Below are 21,872 nucleotides of genomic sequence, written 5' to 3'. Positions count from 1 at the left end.
TGTGGACTCAGCTCCACTTACCCGCCCGCTCACCATAACCCTTAATTCCTTTACTGTTCAAAAATGTATATATCCTTGCCTGAAAAATATTCAATGAGGTAGCCTCAATTGTTTCACTGGGCAGGGAATTCCTCAGATTCACAACCCTTTAGGTGAAGAAGTTCCTCCTCAACTCAGTCCTAAATCTGCTCCCCCTTATTTTGAGGCCATGCCCCCTAGTTCTAGTTTCACCCGCCAGTGGAAACAACTTCCCTGCTTCTATCTTATCTATTCCCTTCATAATCTTATATGTTCCTATAAGATCTCCCCTCATTCTTCTGAATTCCAATGAGTATAGTCCCAGTCTACTTAGCGTCTCCTCATAAGCCAACCCTCTCAACTCCGGAATCAACCTAGTGAATCTCCTCTGCAACCCCTCCAGTGCCAGCATATCCTTTCTCAACTAAAGAGACCAAAACTGTGCACAGTACTCCAGGTGTGGCCTCACCAGCACCTTATAGGAGCTGCAACATAACCTCATTATTTTTAAACTCCATCCCTCTAGCAATGAAGGACAAAATTCCATTTGTCTTCTTAATTACCTGCTGCACCTGCAAACCAACTTATTGCAATTCCTGCTCAAAGACACCCAGGTCCCTCTGCACAGCAGCATGCTGCAAATTTTTACCATTTAAAACATAGACAATTTTGCTGTTATTCCTACCAAAATGGATGACCCCACATTTACCAACATTGTATTCCATCTGCCAGACCTTTGTCCGTTCACTTAGACTATCTATATCCCTTTGCAGACTTTGTGTCCTCTGCACATCTTGCACTATAACTCATCTTAGTGTCATCTGCGAATTTTGACACTACACTCGGTCCCCAACCCCAACTTACCTATGTAAATCGTAAACAATTGCGGTCCCATCACTGATCCCTGAGACACACTACTATTCGCTGATCGCCATCCAGAAAAACACCCATATACCCCCACTCTTTGCTTTCTGTTAGTTAAGGTCTGTTAGAGTTGAGGATGACATACTTCCACACTAAAAATTAATTCTCAGGTATCTGTAGAATCCAATGCATGACCTACAGTCTCTGTCACAGGTGGGGAAAATACTGGCTGGGGGAGCGGGTGGGTGAGGTGTCCGCGTTGCCACTTGTTCCTTTCGCTGCTGACACTTGACTTCAGCTAGCTCTCAGCAATGAAACGCAAGATGTTCAGCTCCTTCCTGGAAGCTTTTCTTCTGTTTTGGGGGTTCTTGGGCCAAAGATTCCCAGTTGTTAGTAGAGATATTACAGTTTTTTTTAAGGAGGCTTTGAGGGTGCCCTTGTTTCCGCTTCCGTTTGGGGCTCGCTTGCTGTGTCGAAGCTCCAAGTTGAGAGTTTGTTTCGGGAGTCTTATGTCAGACATGTGGATGATGTGGCTCACTCAGTGGATCTGATCAAGCATGGTCAATGCTGGGGGAAGATGGCCTGACCGAGAACATTGTGCACTCACCTTGCCAATGGATTTTCAGGATTTTGTGAAGGCTGCGCTAGTGTTAGTTCTCCAGGGTTTTGAGGTGCTTGCTGTACGCATCCCACATCTCTGAGACATATAGGAGGGTGGATATCACTACTGCTCTGTAGACTATGAGTTTGGTGTCAGGTCTGAAGCCCTTGACTTCAAACACTTCTTCTGTCAACACAGAAGCTCTTGTCCCTACAATATAATTCCATTTCTGTAATAAATTGATGGAGGATAAACTAATACTACAAATCATATCTGGCTAGAGATTTCCATGACATCAAATACTCCCATTCCAATAAATTTCTTTTAATGGCTGTGGAAAAGATCCAATTATTCTTTGCAATGAGTTGTATGCTTAAGCCTGTATGACACTGCTATTTGATCATTGCAGTGAGAGTTCTATCATTTTACTTCCATTGCTTCTCGGTTTTATTATTAGATTTCTTTGTTCAATAAAGAATTGATGAACCAGCAGGTATCTTTTAATCTAATTCTTATATCACATCTCTCTTTCAGAGATCAAACTTTTAAACTTGATTTAAAATTGTTAGATAATTTTAATGTTTCTCAAACATTGTCTCAACAATTATTAAAAACCCTTCAAGTGAGGAATAAATTATGCTTGCACGTTTTTCTGACAAATAAACTCCAAAATGTTTAAATCCACATTGATAGGGTTTGATGAAGCAATGTGCGTAAGCTTGTGTAGAACATAAACACCAGCTGGTCAAGATGGGCTGAATGGACATGCCGGGTATTTCTATCTGCTGACAAGACAAATGTTAATATCTACAATTGTGAAGCAATGAGAAATTTTATCCCCACCTATATTAACCTTCTATGTTACCCCATTTACATAATGTGGAGATGCCGGCGTTGGACTGGGGTAAACATAGTAAGAAGTTTAACAATACCAGGTTAAAGTCCAACAAGTTTATTTGGTAGCAAAAGCCACTAGCTTTCGGAGCGTGCTGCTCCTTCGTCAGGTGGAGTGGGAGATGTGCTCACAAACAGGGCATACAGAGACACAAACTACCATCGACACCGCAAACTGCCGGCTCCAAGTGGAGAAGATCTCCAAGAAGATCGCGCAGAGTGACACAGACATCAAGTTTCTACAAAGATTATTCTGTAAATTGAGTTTGTGTCTCTGTATGCCCTGTTTGTGAGCACATCTCCCACTCCACCTGACAAAGGAGCAGCACGCTCCGAAAGCTAGTGGCTTTTGCTACCAAATATACCTATTGGACTTTAACCAGGTGTTGTTAACTTCTTACTGTGTTTACCCCATTTACAAGCAGAGAAGCCTGGCACGTCATTTGTTCCTACAATTCTACTATCAATGTAGCCCCACGGCTGGGTATTTGGAAGAGTTGGTGCAGATTCAATGGGCCAAATGGCCTCCTTCTGCACTGCAGGGTTTCTGTGGTTCGATGGTTAGAGGAAGAATAACTATCACAGCTCTTCCACACAAAGAACTTACCAGTATCTCAGTTATTCCTTTCCTAAAGTTATACATTTTGTAGGTTATATTTAAAAAAAGCAATGATATGATACGCTGACAAAGAATTCCAATTTGATCTGAATATAAAATGTCTTTCCAAAACGTAACATGCAGTATCTGTTTCTCGCTGTTGAAATGATCTAGAATTAATTTTTATTACAACTCTTAATTTTTGTCCCACCAGTAAACCAAGAAACCCGATTTATTTGTCGTGGTGATTACTTTACTATTGACTTCTTAAAATCACACCAAAGGAAGTAGAAAAGCAATTTAACCTCAAGGTACTTCAAAGAGCACTTTTACATAGAATTTACTGCACTGATACATTTGACCCAATAGTGCTTATACTCCAAACCAGCCTCATCGCAGATTACTTCATCTCATTTCGTCAACATTTCTTTTAGTGAAGTTACTGCCCCAGCGTAGGAAAACAGTGGCTCCAAAATGCACAGCAAGATCCCACAAACAACAATGACCAGATAATCTGTTTTTGTGATTTTGGGTGAGGGATAAATATTTTCCAAGCCACTGCAATATTTTCTGTGGTTTTGACTAGCACCATGGGATCAGTAAGAACCGATTATTTTCTTGAGTGTGTGTGTGTGTGTGTGGGACCTTGTTCTGGTTATACTGGCTGCTGAATTTCCCCACAGTACAACTGAACATACTTCAAAAGTTCTTCATTGGCTGTGAAGTGTGCTTGGTATATCTCAAGGGCATGAAACGCACTGTATAATAAATGCAACTTTTTGTTGTGAAACTTAATAGCTGCATCTCAGTTCAATACTAAAGAGTGGTTCATTTTAAAATAAATTAGAATATACTTACAAATGTAATTTGCTCATAAAAAGCCGAAGAGATGCGCGAATCTTGGCTGTGTGTGATAGACTGCCAGCAGTAGCTTCACTGCACGACTCACTCAGTGCAAGGATGCAGCTTCCGAATGGATCTTCTGTAGTTGCAAAGCCCTAGAAAAACCAGAGAATACATTAAGGTATGGGAAGAGTAACAATACTATTTGTGACTCAAATATAAGTACTTAATAAACAGGTGGGTTTAAGTGTAACATTTAATCAGCAGCTTTTCAATGATATAGCTCACCCTGATGAATCATCTATGATGTGGAGATGCCGGCGTTGGACTGGGGTAGGCACAGTAAGTGGTCTCACAACACCAGGTTAAAGTCCAACAGGTTTATTTGGTAGCACGAGCTTTCGGAGCATTGCTCCATCATCAGGTGAGTGAAGAGTTCAGTTCACAAACAGGGCATATATAGACACAAACTCAATTACAAGATAATGGTTGGAATGCGAGTCTTAACAGGTAATCCAGTCTTTACAGATGCAGACAATGTGAGTGGAGAGAGGGTTAAGCCCAGGTTAAAGAGGTGTGTATTGTCTCCAGCCAGGACAGTTAGTGAGATTTTGCAAACCCAGGCAAGTCGTGGCGGTTACAGATAGTGTGACATGAACCCAAGATCCCAGTTGAGGCCGTCCTCATCTGTGCAGAACTTGGCTATCAGTTTCTGCTCAGCGATTCTGTGTTATCTTGTGTCGTGAAGGTCGCCTTGGAGAACGCTTACCCAAAGATCAGAGGCTGAATGCCTTTGACTGCTGAAGTGTGTTCCCCGACAGGAAGGGAACACTCCTGCCTGGTGATTGTTGAGCGGTGTTCATTCATCTGTTGTCGTAGCGTCTGCATGGTCTCGCCAATGTACCATGCCTCAGGACATCCTTTCCTACAGCGTATCAGGTAGACAATGTTGGCCGAGTCACAAGAGTATGTACCGTGTACCTGATGGATGGTGTTCTCACATGAGATGATGGCATCCGTGTCGATGATCTGGCACGTCTTGCAGAGGTTGCTGTGGCAGGGTTGTGTGGTGTCGTGGTCACTGTTCTCCTGAAGGCTGGATAGTTTGCTGCGTACAATGGTCTGTTTGAGGTTGCGCGGTTGTTTGAAGGTAAGTAGTGGAGGCGTGGGGATGGCCTTGGCGAGATGTTTGTCTTCATCAATGACATGTTGAATGCTCCGGAGAAGATGTCGTAGCTTCTCCGCTCCGGGGAAGTACTGGACGACAAAGGGTACTCTGTCCACCGTGTCCCGTGTTTGTTTTCTGAGGAGGTTTGTGCGGTTTTTCACTGTGGCACATCGGAACTGTCGATTGATGAGTTGAGCGCCATATCCTGTTCTTACAAGGGCGTTTTTCAGCGTCTGTAAGTATCTGTTGCGATCCTCCTCATCCGAGCAGATCCTGTGTATACGGAGGGCTTGTCCGTAGGGGATGGCTTCTTTAACGTGTTTCGGGTGAAGTGGAGCATCGTGAGGTTATCCGTGGGCTTGCAGTACAGTGAAGTGCTGAGCTGACTGTCCTTGATGAAGATGCGTGTCTCCAAGAATGCAGCCGATTCCGGAGAATAGTCCATAGTGAGTCTGATAGTGGGATGGAACTTGTTGATGTCATCATGTAGTTATTTCAGTGATTGTTCGCCATGAGTCCAAAGGAAGAAAATTTCATCAATGTATCTAGTGTATAGCATCGGTTGAAGGTCCTGTGCAGTGAAGAAGTCTTGTTCGAACCTGTGCATGAAGATGTTGGCATATTGAGGTGCGAATTTGGTCCCCATGGCTGTTCCATATATCTGGATGAAGAACTGGTTGTTGAAGATGAAGACACTGTGGTCCAGGATGAAGCAAATGAGTTGTCGAATTGCGTCTGGAAATTGGCAGTTGACGGCGTTGAGTACTGAGGCAGTTGCAGCAATGCCGTTGTTATGGGGGATGCTGGTGTAGAGTGCCAAGACATCCATTGTGACGAGGAGTGTTCCTGGTTCAACTGCTCCATGGGTGCTGAGTTTCTCTAAGAAGTCCGTAGTGTCACGACAGAAGCTCGGGGTTCTCTGTACGATGGGTTTCAGGATTCCCTCGATGTAGCCAGAGAGGTTTTCTCACACGGTCCCATTGCCTGATACGATGGGACGGCTGGGTGTGTTTGCCTTGTGTATCTTCAGGAGGCAGTAGAGATCTCCAACGCGAGGAGTACGTGGGATGAGAGCATGGAGGGTGCTCTGAAGGTCCAGATCAAAGGTCTTGATCAGTCTGTTGAGTTGATGGGTGTGTTCTTTGGTCAGGTCTGCGGGTAACTATCTGTAGTGTTCCTCGTTGTTCAGTTGTCGGCACACTTCTTTGCAGTAATCCATTCTGTTCAGTATGATGAACCTTTGCTGGTTTGATGACAATGTTGCGGTTGGTCTTAAGAGCGCGGATGGCATTGCGTTGTGCTTGGGTGACATTCGGGGTTGTCTTGTGAGTGCGGCTGATGAATCTGGTGTTGACGCACCTCCTAACGGCTTGGGTATACATGTCGAGTCGAGGGCAGCGACCTTCCGGAGGAGTCCAATTCGACTCTTTCCTCTTCGGTCGCTGCACCACTCTGTCAGCTGTTCCGGTTCATTGGCGCTCTCATTGTGTTCGCTGCGGTTTGTGGAAAAACTCCAGCAGCCTCATTCACCTGATAAATTCCTCTGTGTCTGCTGCGAGATTGATAGGGTCCATTTTGGTGGTGGGACAAAAATTGAGCCCTCGGCTGAGAACTTCAATTTCGTCTGATTGAAGTGTGTAGTCCGACAAGTTGACAATAGGCTTCCCTGCGGTGGTACTGTTTTCTACTATGGTTCCGGGGAAGGCTTGGTTGCTGCTGGTGATGATGCCGAGTTTCTCAAGTTTCCTGTTCTTGGTGTGAATGTAGATGATGTAGTTCCTTTGTCTCTCCTGCTTCGCAGTGTTTTGCAGGTGGTCTGCGTCCTGAGCGCAAGTTGAGAATATGGATTCTATCTTGGTTTCCAGGTTGTGGCGCCTGCTGTAGAGCTGATGTATGAGGTGGTTGAGGAGTGTGGGAGAGGTCCGACGGCAAAGTCTCTCAGCGTAGTCTGTGTTATAGGTTGACCTGAGTGGGTTTGTGATCTGTAGTCCTTTTGGTATCTTGTCTGCTTTCTTGCATCTTTGTAGAAACTTGATGTCTGTGTCGATATGCGCGATCTGCTTGGAGATCCTCTCCACTTTGAGCCGGCGGTTTGCGGTGTCGGTGGTAGTCATGATGTGAAGTTGCTGGCGTTGGACTGGGGTAGGAACAGTAAGTAATCTCACAACACCAGGTTAAAGTCCAACAGGTTTATTTGGTAGCACAAGCTTTCGGAGCGTTGCCCCTTCATTAGGTGTGTGAAGAGTTCAGTTCACAAACAGGGCATACATAGACACAAACTCAATTACAAGATAATGGTTGGAATGCCACCAGGCAGGAGTGTTCCTTTCCTGTCAGGGAACACTTCAGCAGTCAAGGGCATTCAACCTCTGACCTTCGGGTAAGCATTCTCCAAGGTGGCCTTCACGACACAAGACAACACAGAATCGCTGAGCAGAAACTGATAGCCAAGGTCCGCACACATTAGGGCAGCCTCAACCAGTATCTTGGGTTCATGTCACACTATCTGTAACCCCCACAACTTGCTTGGGTTTGCAAAATCTCACTAACTGTCCTGGCTGGAGACAATACACACCTCTTTAACCTGGGCTTAACCCTCTCTCCACTCACATTGTCTGCATCTGTAAAGACTGGATTACCTGTTAAGACTCGCATTCCAACCATTATCTTGTAATTGAGTTTGTGTCTATATATGCCCTGTTTGTGAACTGAATTATCAATGTGTAGGCTTTTAGAAGCGTATTAAAAAAGACTTAACTTATACATCAAGATACAATAATTAATGAAGGAGCTGACCTGTTAAACCATCTTCATTTATGGTCAAAGCATCCAAGGTTTGAGAGATTGCACCAGTGCGGAAAGTAGTAAAATTCAAGAGTAAAAACCAATGAGGCATACTGAGAGAGCCATTTTTATCAACTACAATCAAAGCTCATTCCACTGACAATAGGGAAAAGACAAAATACTTTACACGGGAACCGAAATAAACGTCAGAAGTGGGGAATGGTCTGAAAAGTGAGATCTCATAGGACACAAACTGTTTCCAGTGATGTTCCACAGGACTCAGTGTGGGACTCTTGCTTTTTATTGTACATATTCATTATTTAGCTTTAAATGTAGGTGGCATGATTGGGCAATTTGCACAGAAATTGGCTGTGTAGCTGATAGTGAAGAGGATAGTTGTCTACTCCAGAACTATATCAATAGTTTGGAGGGGTGGGCAGAGAAATGGCAAATGGAATTCAATCTGGAAAAGTGTGAGGCAATGCATTTGGGGAGGGCAAACAAAACAAGGGAATACACAATAAAACAAACGGGAAGATATTGAGAGAGGCTGAGGAAGAGAGAGACCTTGGAGTGCATGTCCACAGGTCCTTGAATGTGGTAGGACAAGTGGACAAGGTTGCCTTTATTGGACGTGATATTCAAAACATAAAGAGGGATGTAATGACGGAACTTCATCAAGTGCTGGTTAGACCACAGCTGGAATTTTCTGTACAATTCTGGTCACAATACAGGAAGAACATAATTGCTCTGTACAGAGTCAGAGGAAATTTACAAGAATGTTGCCAGGACTTGACGATTGCATCTGTGAGGAGAGATTGAATAAGCTAGGGTTCCTTTCCTTATAACAGAGGATGTTAAGGGGTGACTTAATTGAGGTGTACAAAATTATGAGGAATCTAGAAAGGGTAGGAGAAACTAGTTTCCCCTAGTTGAGGGGTCAAATACCATGGGTTTAGATTTAAGGTGATTGGTAGAGGATTAAAGGGGGCAGGAGGAAAAACTTTTTCATCCAGAGGGTCTTGGGCATCTGGAATCTGCATCGGAGGTGCTTTGACATACAAGACTACGACCAGGTGCTGGAAAGTTGGATTAAAATAAACAGCTAGATTATTTTCTTTGGCTGGTGCAGACTTGGTGGGCTGAATGGCCTCTTTCTGCACTGCAACCTTTCTATGGTTCGGTAGGTGGGGGGGGATATCAGGCAGGCTTAATATAGATCACAAAAACAATAATGGAGAAAATAATGGGACTGAGGATGGACAAGTGTTCAGGGCCTGATAATTTCCACAAGAGTATCAAAAAGGAGGAAAATATAGATTAATTAATTTTCTAACGTGCTCTGGACTCAGAAATTCTAAGACTAGAAAATAACAAATTATCATTCCATTATTGAAAAAGAACAGGGAAAATGCTAACTACAGATGTGTCAGTTTTAACATAGTGTGTGGGGAAATTACTGAACTGAGCATCTGGACGAGTATGAGCTTTCAATGAGTCAGCATAAATTTCCAGCAAGTGGGAGGTAAACTTATGAATGGGCTGGTAATTAGTTGAGGATAGGAGACAGAGAGAGGAGTTAAGGGGTTTGTCTCTGACTGGTGGAATGTGACAAGAGGTGATCACCAGTGATATGTACTGAAGCCCCAGATTTTTACCACATCTATTAATGACATTGACAAAGAAAATGAGAGTTGTTCATCCAAGTTTGCAGGTGACACCAAGTTAATTATGTTTTAGTGTACATGGGAAGAGAACTACAAATAGACATATAGACCGAGGGGGCAAAACTATAGCACATGGAGGTAAATATGTGGAATATTAAATCATTCACTTTGGATCGAAAAAAGAGATATCAAAATATCTTATTAAAAGTGAGAGACTACGAGCTGTGGAGAAGAAAAGGAATGAAAGTGTTCGTGGACACAAATCACTAATACACATGTAAAATCAGATGGAATATTGGCTTTTATTGCAAATGCTAATGTGAGGAAATTAGACTTCTAATGTACAAAGTCTAGATCAGACCCTGTTTGGAATTCTGCATGCAGTTATGGGCACCACAATCCAAAAAGAAATATACTGGACTCGAGTTGGTGCAGCACAAATTTACAAGAATACTGCTTGGGTTTAAAGGGTTAAGTTATGAGGACAAGTAGTATAAGCTTGCCTTTTATTCCCTTGAGTTGACAGGGTTGAGGGGTAATCTAACTGAGGTGTTTAAGGTGATTAAATTATTTGATAAAGTAGATACAGGGAAAGTATTTCTGCTGAGAGACAAACGCAGAACAAGATGCATTACCTTAAAAAGAGAGTTCAGCCCAGTTCAGGATTTTTGCATGAAACAAGTATTGAAGAAATGAATTATTTCTCCCAAAAGGATGTGCATGCTGGGTCAATTGAAATATTTGAAGATGGATTTGGATAAGACCTTTGTTAGGAAATGGCATTATGGAATGTACAGTAAAAGCAGATACATGGAATTAATCTAAATGAATGGCACAGCAGGTGAGGGGCTGAATGGTCTATTTGTGTCCAACATAAGTGGTAATCAAAGTAATTCAAATGTTTCAGGTGTGCAATTGACTACAAACATACATTAGTAAGAGGGACAAAGAATAACTATCAAAAGACAATGAAAGCTTCTTTTAAAAAGTTCTTCTTAAATGATGATTATCATTTCACGTGCAACAACCATGCTAATAGTGGTGTCTCTCACACATATATAGTTGCGTGATCAACCTGCATTTTTCCAAAGTCTTGTTAACAATGTCACTGATGTATAATTTTCAATAGAGATATTAATTCTAACTATTCATTTCAACTCTTGGTGTCATTTACTATTAACAGATGAGATCGAAGGGGATAAAGAGGAAAAATCATAAGGTTACAGCTTACCACTGGAATGGTACTAATTATTCTGAACTGAACTTTAACAATGTGACAAGTACAGAATAGAACGCAAATGGATAATGATGGAAACACTCAGCATTTAGGCAGCATTTGTAAAGAAAACAAATGCATTTGCCGTGCTTGCTGTAGATTTCCAGCATCTGAGGTATGTATTTTCTATTAACATTATAATTGTATTCAATTCCATTCTCTTTCTGAATTCAATAACTTCAGAAAGCTCAATCAAGGCAATTTGCCTGATAACCAGAGCTCATAGTGAAAATCTGGACTTTATAATATCTCTTTACACTGGAGGGGGTGCAGAGGAGATTCACTAGGATGCTGCCTGGGATGGAACATTTAAGTTATGAAGAGAGGTTGCGTAAGCTTGGGTTGTTTTCGTTGGAGCAGAGAAGACAGAAGGTGTGCAAGATTGTGAGAGACATGAACAGAGTGGATAAGGAGCAGCTGTTCCCCTTAGTTGAAGTGTCTGTCATGAGGGGACATAGGTTCATGGTGAGGGACACGAGGTTTGGGAGGGAATGAGAGGAAAAATGTTCTTATCCAAAGGGTGGTGAGGGTCTGGAATGCGTTGCCAGGGAGGATGGCAGAGGCGGGTTGCTTCACATCCTTTAAAAAGTATCTGGATGAGCACTTGATACATTATAACATTCAGGGCTATGGGCCAAATGCTGGCAGATGGGATTAGGTGGGAGTTCAGGTGTTTCTAATGTGTTGGTGCGGTCTCGATGGGCTGAAGGGCCTCTTCTGCACTGTATGATTCTTTTGTGTGGCATATAATCGCCCAGTTCACGACAGAATATTTGCTTCACCTTAGCCAGAGGATGGGTCATATAAATAAAAAGAAAACTTGGAGCTGCTGTCCCTCATTGATATTCAGCACAAATTAAACGTGCTGAAGCAAAATCAGAAAACAAAGCGTTGGAGTAAAACATAATTCATTGCAATATTTTTGCAGTCAAGGAATGCCACTGTAAGCGGTGAACTCTTACAACAGTATGCAATGAAAGTTTTCTGACCTGTGACAAAATTAAACATTACAATTATAATTCTAATTTTAATGAAACTCATTTCTTCTTCTACAGCCTGAGTTTAACAAGAGCGTGTATTTAATTCCCCTATCAAAGATGAGGAACTTGCATGGCAACATGCGATGTATTGAAGTAAAGCAGAATACAGTGATAAGCCTTCTTTGTTTGTTCCTCGTGTTTCACAATATCTGCCCCGGTATTGGGACAAGTAAACAAACGCTAGTTCACTGCCAATAGACTTTGTATCCCAATTAAAATTGAACCAAAGGTGATATATTTTCTGCAAAAGCCTAAAAGTAGAACAAGGACTGCTTCACAATTATAAAGTTAAACTTACCTGCAGAACAGGAATCACAGGATATAAAGCTTCAATGAACTTATTCCAGCTTAAAATGCTCATGACCAGGCGGCTCTGCATTAAATAAGTGAGGATTTCCTTTGCTGCACTGTTCACCTGCAAGACAATAGAGGAACAGGAGTTGTCACAGGTAATAAAAAAAATACACACATCCTCAGCAAACGAACCAAGAAATCCAGGATAAGGCAAGATCAAAAAGATAGATTTTAAGAAAGCTTTTGAGAGAGAAAGATATAACAAAATGAAGAGATTTGAAGTTGGTTTTCTAGAGCAAGGGGTCAAGACAAGTGGAAGGCTCTGCTGCAAGGATTGAATAGCAGGTGGGATACAAAGGAAGCCCAACACAGAATATGGGTACATATTGGAACATAAAATTGCAAGAGGTACAATGATGCAGAGGGGTGAAGCCACAAAGGTTCGTGAAGAGGACAAAGATTTTGAAATCAATGCACTTGGGGATTGGGAGTCAAGGTCAGCAGAAGACGGGTGAAATAAACAGCTCAACTTAATGTGAAAAGGGCTGCAAGTGTGGCACGTTGCATGAGTTTCAAATTGCAAAGAATACAACCTGAAAGGGTAACAAGGAAGCACTGGAGTTTTTCTTTATTCATTCATGGGACATGGGCATTGCTGGCTGGCCAGCATTTAATGCCCATCCCTAGTTGCCCGTGGGCAGTTGAGAGTCACCACATTGCTGTGGCTCTGGGGTCACATGTGGGCCAGACCAGGTAAGGACAGAAGATTTCCTTCCCTAAAGGACATTAGTAAATGAGTGCAGCATTATCTGCAGCGTGGCTAATACTTTCTGCAATAGTAAAGTATAGTCAGGAGGTGCTGTGGAAATGCATAATTTATTGTTGGAATGAGGATGCGAGTTTAAAATTTGGCTCAGGGATAGAAATTGAGGTTGGGCATTGCCAGGTAACTAGGGATAATGGAACGGAATCTAAAGGTGTTGAATGTTTGGTGGAAATCGAGGACAACCTTGCCAGGTTTGATGTTGTTGGAGATGAGCTGAAGCAAGTTTTTGCTTAACTAGAATTTGACGGTCACCAAATACATTGAGAACAAAAAGTGACTAGGGTGCAAGTAAAGCTGGGTGTTGTCAACATCGATGTTAAGTGGATCCCACGCATAAACTTCTATTTACTCATGCTCCTGCTCAAATTTGGCCCTAGACACCTTTGAACATTTTTTGCTCTGTTGAAGGTAATAAATAAATGAAAGCTGTTGTAAACTCTTCCTCATGCAAATCAAATCAATAAAAAGATTAATAAATAATTCATCGAAAACTGGTGTATGGCCTAGTTTGACTCCATGGTCTAGTTGGGGAATAACAGTAATACTTCAAATACAGGGAACACAAAATAAATACAGAAAATAATTAAAAAAGAGAGGTTTATACTGCAAAAATCTTAAACAATCATCTCTCTTTTCAGATGCTGACACCCTGTGCACGTTCAGTTCTAATCTTACTTTTGCAATAGTTACTCTTCATCTTTTCATTCAGGGTCACAAAATTATCAATGAATCCATTCTTCAAAAAACAAACTTAGCTGTAATCAATATGAAATAATCTCTATGTCGCCCCCCTGATTCCATCGACCTTTGCTGATATTCAGGAAAATTACACACCGTAAGTAATGATGACGATAGCAACAAGCTTTAGAAGGGCAATCAGGGGTTGGTAAAATGTGAAGATTCATGGCAGGGGACTTTTCGTTTAGAGAGGGGTTGTGCTTTGACAGGAAAAATGGGAGACAATACAAGCTAAATACTACAATTTTAAAATTAATGTCACCACTTCCTGGTTCCAACAATTAGGGAGGGCAGACAGAATTATGTGCTGGATTTGTAAAAGGAAGGATTTTGAATTAAAGGCATGATGGTTACAAGGGCTGACCTGCAAATGGAATTTTGAGGGTGCAACACCACAGGAATGAAATGACAAGTTCGGGCAATTGTTCTCTGGGGGAGTGTCACCGTCACTTAGAGGTCCTGCTAAGGGTTCTGAGGAAGGTGATCTTCCCAAAAGATGGAAGGAAGAGGACAACCTTGCCAAACATGCAGGCAGGTGTGGTTGGAAGAAACCAAGGAAGTCAGCAGAAGTGTAGTTTCTTCAACCTGGAAACAGCGCACCCATGAGGATCTTCCTGTTCAACAGATTTTTGATCTACAGGGGAGTCAAAAGCTGTGGGGGAAGTGGAGTAAGCTCACAATCAGAACAACCATGATCTCAATGACTGGTTCAAATTGCTTAACAATTTCTCCTATTTCTTAAGCTCTTATCAAGGATCTCAGGAACATAGTTAACATTGGTGGAAGCACCACACTCTGACTTTCCTAACATTGTCCTGCATAGCACTTCTCAGGACCGTATGCCTTGCAGCTGTACTCATTGCTCTCCCCCTCCAGGCACCCCATATCCCCATCTCAACACTCACATTCACACTACTGACCCCTCATATCCAGGCCACACAGCTACCCTACACAAGTACTGTTCTACTCTGTAGTCCACACAAACTATAACCAACATTCATAAATCTCTGCTGTCTCCTTGCAGAAGAGAGTGCACAGCTTCAGGGAGAAACAGATACCCGGGTTGGGGGGTTGGCTCTTCAGTGACAGGCAACTGGATGGGCACTGCCCGCCCAGGTCCACTGAGAAAGAGGTATTGTTTCAGGAGGCTACAAATGTCAGCAAAGACCTTCTGTGAAAGCCTGAACCTCCTGAGGCACTAATGCTCACAAATGTCAAGAGACCAGTTCTCTGCTTGTAGATCTTGTGATGGGGGTCTCATCTCTTTCAAGCTAGATTTCTGCTCCGCCCTAAGTCTGAGAAGGCAGTGGGTCTTGGCATTGCTCCTGCTGTTGGCGTCACTGTTTTTGCTCTTTGTGAGAGGCGCAAGATGCAACCTTGGAAGCTGTTCCATGCCATGGTGAAATCCAGCAGCAGGGAAGTGTGGTTGAAGTTGAGAGAAGTCCAAGACAGATGAAGTGACTTCCAAGAGTTGGGAATCATCTGTCAAGCACTCTCAGCGGAGTACTGTTAATAGCCTCTCAGCTGACCATGGCTGGAACTTTTCAATTTCACAGATTAAAGGTTTATAGTCTGTTGGTTTTACTGAACAAATATTCCCTGCTGTGCACTCGCCATGGTGACCTTGGTAAGTTCCAACCAGCTCAGGAAATGGATCTATGCCCATTAAATCAAGAACCCTAGGTTAAGACAGAACCTACTTGCTCATTAGAATATTGAAATGCCTTACCAACAGCTGCACAGAGGGGGGGTGTTCGTTGTTGGCCATGGAACCTGGAATAGGGCATCACTTTTAGGAGATTTAACTACCTACACATACCCAAATCCACCTCTCCTTTGCCTTAGAAAAGTATCCCCACAGAGTATAAAAGCAAGGGAGTGATGCTGGAACTTTATAAATCAATGGTCTGCTACCAGCAGAAGTGTTGAGTTTAATTCTGGGCACCACATTTTAGGAAGGTTGTCAAGGCCTCACAGAGGATGCAGAATAGATTTACCTGAACAGCACCATGGATGTGGAACTTCAGTTACGTAAACAGACTGAACAAGCTGGGGTTGTTCGTTCAACTTGGATTATTTATCTGGAACTCTGAGGTTCTCTTATGAGGAAAGGCTGGACCTATACCCACTGAAGTTTAGAATAAGAGGTGATCTTATGCAACATACAATATTCTGACCAGGTGGAGGCTGAGAGGATGTTTGCCCTCATGTGGGAATCCAGAATTGGGAGCACAATTTCAGAATAAGGGGTCTCACATTTAAGACCAAGATGACGAGGAATTCCTTCACTCAGAGGGTTTTAAATCTTTGTAATTCTCTACCCCAGACAGCAGTAGAGACTGGGTCATTAAATATATTCAAGACTGAGCTCAATAGGCTTTTGACATACAAAGGGAGTCAAGGGTTATCAGAGGTAGACATGAAAATGGAGTTGAGGACACGATCAAATCAGCCATGATCTTAACGAATGGTGAAGTAGGTTTGAAATGCTGAATCATCTAGCCCTGCTCCTATTTCTTATGCATGCCTTATGTTCTTTCAGCAGAGAAAGTTCAGGGCAGTTTTAATTGATGCGTTCAAAATTTTTGAACTATTTTTATATGGCGAATACATAGAAACTGTTTCTAATGGCCAAAGGATTGATAACCAGCTTAAAGTTTATTCATTAGTGTCACAAGGCGGCTTACATTAACACTGCAACAAGTTACTGTGAAAATCCCCGAGTCGCCACACTCCGGCACCTGTTCGGGTACATTGAGGGAGAATTTAGCATGGCAAATGCACCTAATCAGCATGTCTTATGGACTGTGGGAGGAATCCGGAGCCAACCCACGCAGACACGGGGAGAACATGCAAACTCCGCACAGCGACTCAAACCGGGATTTGAACCCAGGTTCTTGGTGCTATGAGGCAGCACTGTGCCGCCTACCTGAAGGATACAGATGAAGTTGACTTGCAAAAGAACCAGAGGATAGAAGAAAATAATGAGGATATGAAATGTACTGCCTGAAAAAGAAGCAGATTCAATGGTAAAGTTCCAAAAGAAATTGGATAAATACTTGAAAGGGAAACATTTTCAAGGTTGTGGGGAAAGGATCAAGAGGTGGGACTAAATGGACAGCTGTTTCAAAGAGCTGGCACAGGTGTCATGGACTGAATGGCCTCACTTTGTGCTGTTTAATTCTATTATTCCCCTCTTGTCATATATTATTCACCCTCCAAATCAAAAAGCAATGCTTTTACTTTGTACATAATCATTTAACAATCTAAATAACTACCTGCTTGGTTGAGTCCTGGAGGCCAAATGTGCATATTTCATACAAAACCCGGGAATGGAGAAGAAAATGAACACCTTGAGAAACTGATGATACTGGCTTGGTAACATTATGGATTCCTAAGCAACGCTATATAAAAAAAGGTAAATAAAAATTATTAGTGTTTCAAAGCCAATTATACATATTATGTGCTAGCCAATGATATTTCAACAATATACTTAATGATAAAAAAAGCTAATTTAGTTACCACAAAATTACTGTACCTGCCCTTATGATAAAATTATCTCCTGGTAGAACAGCATACATCAATATTAATAATACATTAAATATTTTGCAGCTTTAGGCTCATCTCATCTTAGCTCAATACTAGCTCTCTGAACTGAATTAAAAGATTTTGGAGTCCAGGACTTTATTAGACTGACACTTTAATGCAATATTGTGGATTGCCTTACTGTTAAAATACCAGCTTTTGGATGAGTCATAAGAAGAGGCCTGTCTGCTAGTACAGGTAGACGCAAAATAAATCATTTTTGCTCCGTGGAAATGCTGGGGAATTCTCATGGTTTCTGGACTGCTTTATCAGAAACAGATAATTTGTCCATTTATCACACTGCTGCTTGTGTGTAAATTAGCAACGTGAAAATAGCCATTACATTTCAAAGGCAATTCTTTGACTGTGAATTTCTTGAGATGTCCTGATTGATTCAGAGTAGACTCAAGGTTGAGCTCTTGTTTTACTCATCTAATATGGTTGGAAAAAATGTTCCATGGTCAAGACAGCTCCTCACTTCATTCTTCACAGTGAACTCAATGGTGCATGAACACAGAACAAAGTCTCAAGTTACCTTCATAACACAGACTAGCAGACTCTGTTCAGACTCTGTTCACTATTGCCTGAGACTCCTGCCAGCAGCCTTCACCATCCTTACCTATCAGTTCTCATCTCTCTTGCTGTGTGACAAGCAGTGTGCATGTGATGTTCACTCTGCCCTGCCTCAGCCCACCTCTCCCGCTTTCCCCCAGCCTCTGTATCCACCTCAACTTACCTGGTTTCAGCTTCAACCAATGCACATTAATTAAGAAGGTTACATTGAATTTTACAGCACAGAAACAGGCCATTCAGCAGCAAAATGTTCAATGCTTCCACATGCGGAACCTCCACCTTTACTTGATCTCACCCAATTAATATATCCTTCCAAACCTTTCTCCATTATGTACTTCTCCTTAAGTGCATATGTACATTAGTAAAAGTCAAATCTACAGGTCGTTAGCAGATCAAAATCGTTTTTAGCTCACCTTCACAAGATTTAAAGAACAGTGATAAGATTCGACTTTAATAGCTGGCAAGGGGTGAGACAGAAATTTCAGGAACACTTTCTGACTCTCTCCCTGAAGTACTGGGCTGGCCTGAGAAGATTTTGAACTGTGGGAATACAAACAGTAACAATATTCTTCAAAGTTTCCCAAACACGTCACATTACCTTTCTGAGCAGAATAAAACATGGCAGCTGCCAATATTTCAAAACAAACTTTTTTTTTGCAGTTACATAAAATTATTTCAATACGATACGTTTTCACTAAAAGTTTTCCCGAATATTGCTCCTGGAAAATACATCTGGTGATAATTTGCTGTGGCAGAATATCTAATGATTTCTCCCGTTAGTTAGACTTACCCTTGCATGCTTAAGTTTTAAATTGTTTAAGATGGCAAGTTTCTGAAAGTGTGAGATGACAAGGTCACAAGGAGGGAAACAGGGTTTCAGGAACACAGCAAACAGCCATGGACCTCCTTGATCAATCAGAATACCAGACTGTGAAATTAACAGCACAAAGACTGAGAAGGAGGTTTAAAACTGTGTGTGTGTGGATTCAGTGCTAAATCAGGCACAGACAAAAAAAGAGGGAAAGAGTGACTGGATGTAGAGAGAGGAATAAAACAATTTTAAATTATACCTTTTTACAATCTCTAGCAAATAAAATCTGAAGGAATGATATCCCATACTTGTAACAGTTAGTTTACAGTGCCAGAGATTATTTGGCATTAGCTAACACTAATTATGCAATATAAAGTAGACTGAGATAGATAAAACTTAACTTGAGTTTACTTTGACAGCCTTTTAATGCATTTCAATGGTGAGGCAAACAGTAAAATGTCCTTTTTTGTCTGAGTAACAGCAGAGTGGCACAAATTGGACCTCAAACTTTGAATATCTGTGGTAACTGCGTATCTGCCTATTGTCTGAAGCTGCTGTATTGTTTATATATATATAAATGACAGCAAGTGCTATTAACCTCACTGCCATTTTGACAGCAAATTAGGGTCATATATCTTTTTATGCTTTAATTCAACACAGAAACTGCTTCTTTAAAAAACTGTGCAAATATGTATACATAATTCAAAATAATAATTCAATAATTCATTTTTCTAGGCATTATTGGAACATAGAATCCTACAGTGAAGGAGGAGACCATAAGGCCCATCGAGTCTGCACCAACCACAATCCCACCCAGACCCACCCTATCCCCATAACCCCATGCACTTACCCTAGCTAGTTCCCCTGATACTAAAGGGCAATTTAGCACGGCCAATCCACCTAACCCACACATCTTTGGACTGTGGGAGAAAACCGGAGCACCCAGAGGAAACCCACACAGATACAGGGAGAATGTGCAAACTCCACAAAGACAGTTACCCAAGCCGGGAATCGAACCCGGGTACCTGGCGCTGAGAGACAGCAGTGCTAACCACTGTGCACCGTGCTGCCCACACCTTATTTGCATCTTGGTCTCCAGCATCACATTGTCTTCAAAAAATATTCTTAGAACCTTTCGCTCAATGAAGATATTTGAGTTTAGTATAGAATTTCTGAATAATTGAATTATTACAAATGAAATCTTATTGGTAAAGTAAACTTGCCAGGTAGCCGTTGGAGGGGTTGGGGGTGGGGTAGAAGAGGCACAGATAGAGAACGCGAGGAGGCGGCTAGATTTTTCTGCTGTAGCTTTAGTAGTCACATCAAATATCATCACCTATCCTTTCAACTGGCAAAATAGTAACATGAGTTTAAAGACAATAAGCAAAAGTCAGGTTGCAAGGATGTTATGTAGCTAAATCAATAATTTCTTTATGCAGCCCCTTTCGCTTGAGAAAAAGGCGGTGAACCACCTTCTTAGTAGTTTGCTCGGTAATTTCAGAGGACAATTCAGGGTTAATCACATTGCTGTGGATCTGGAGTCACATATATATCAGACCTGGTAATGATAACAGATTTTTTAAAAAAGGACGTTAGTGAACCAGATGAGTTTTGTTTTTAAAACGGCAGTCCAGTAATACCATGGGCGCTATTACTGACAGCAGCATTTTATCCCAATTTTTATACTTAATTAATTGAATTTAAATTCTTCTGCTGAGGGGGTGGGATTTGAATTGATGTTTCTGGATGCTAAAGCCAGGCCTCTGGATTGCTAATCCGGTAAAATAGCCATAGTGCTGCCACTTCATTAAAAATAATTGAGGAAATTTATGATTCATTCACTTTGAACAATGGACATACAACAGACTTTTGTAGAAAGACATTGCAAACTGTTTTGACACCTTCAATGAAATAATGTTATCTAAAGGCCCAGATGTCTAAGAAAATCATTCACAATCTACACTGACTGTAGACAAAATAATCTCATTTGCTAAACTATTCCAAGAGGATGGCTTTAATATATTCTGATGAAGCAAAAGAGGCATTGCTTGGGTTCTATTGATGAGAAACAGAGTTTTGGCACATTCCTACATCTACATTAGGGGAAGATGTGATTGGAATGAGAAATTCCCGCTATTTACATTTCCGAGCAGATTTCGATGTATTTTCGGATAAGCTGTAATTGCTGATGATAGGGAAGGCTGATCACAGCCTGGTCTGCAAACTCAATCAAGTCCATAAGGTTCCTTTCACCCTGGAAAGAGAAAAATGAATTTGATGGAGACGATTCTTTTCAAATATTCAAAAAAATATTTTACATCCAGTAAACCATCTATTATATACAAAAGACAGCGTTTGAAATCACTAGTCAACTATGCAAGTTGGCAAAAAAAAGTTGCCAAATTATTGTTTTACATCACATCTTGCATCATTTACAAGTAGCATCAGTGCAATGATGATGGTGCGTAGGTACTCTGGCTTCTCTTCTATGACAAAGAAGGTATCTCTTTTTATAAAGCACCAATGAATACATAACAATCTGTAAATGTTCCAACTGTTGCATTATATTTTTCTTTCAACATGAAATCAAAACTGTGCAGAAAACAAACAATTAACACAGGTTTTTGATGAACCATGTTCAAAACATGTCTGTGCTTGCTGTAGAAATAGTGACAATTGATGTACACTTTTTAAAAAATTGTAATACTGGTTGTCATCAGCTGCTGCTCCATTAAAGGATGATGCCTACTCAGGGTCAAGTTTCTGCCAGGGGTCTTTTTGACTGAACAGGCTCTTTTTCAACCTGCACTGGGCACACTGGGTAGGATGTCCCACAAGGAAATGGGATCCAAAGCACAGGATTGGTGCTTTTCTTTGCTGTCACTCTGCCTCATCATTGAGGTGTTGGGACTCGAAGCATGATACAGATTGCTGGACCGATTGTCGCAATTCTGAGCAACTGGTAGCAAGTTCCTTCCAGTTGTTAAGGTCAATAGTGTTGAAGTTCAAAGAAAGCGTTGGAGTATCTTTGAAGCACTTTCATCATCCTCACCTGGGTCAATGGCCATTTCAGAATTGAGACCTGGTGGACTATTTCTAGCCACGTGGACAGTGGTCAGTCCTTAAAACGCTGACCAGTCGCTTGAAGTTTATTTTCTATGAATTTTGCCTGAATGACTGGAAAACCTGGCTTCAAGAAAGTCACTAGCATTGGGTCAATGGCCCTCCCACTGAATCTGGAGGGTATAGAAGACGCGCTTCTGACAGAATTTCTCAGCGCTGATACACAGAT

At 41.6% G+C, this 21,872-nt stretch overlaps 1 protein-coding gene across 2 annotated transcripts in view; it reads right to left on the bottom strand.

The window, feature by feature from the left end:
• Positions 1-21,872, bottom strand: part of rttn (rotatin) — a 224,289-nt gene that overhangs the window by 153,087 nt on the left and 49,330 nt on the right. For both annotated transcript variants that reach the window (XM_078217148.1, XM_078217147.1), the window contains 5 exons: positions 20,722-20,834; positions 18,183-18,309; positions 16,890-17,015; positions 12,052-12,168; positions 3,834-3,973 (listed from right to left, as the gene is read on the bottom strand). In XM_078217148.1, coding sequence (XP_078073274.1) covers positions 3,834-3,973; positions 12,052-12,168; positions 16,890-17,015; positions 18,183-18,309; positions 20,722-20,834 — 623 coding nt within the window. The remainder of the gene's footprint in view (positions 1-3,833; positions 3,974-12,051; positions 12,169-16,889; positions 17,016-18,182; positions 18,310-20,721; positions 20,835-21,872) is intronic.

This window comes from Mustelus asterias, chromosome 7, assembly GCF_964213995.1.
Source record: "Mustelus asterias chromosome 7, sMusAst1.hap1.1, whole genome shotgun sequence".
NCBI lineage: Eukaryota > Metazoa > Chordata > Chondrichthyes > Carcharhiniformes > Triakidae > Mustelus > Mustelus asterias.
This window is presented reverse-complemented; position numbering and strand designations above follow the sequence as displayed.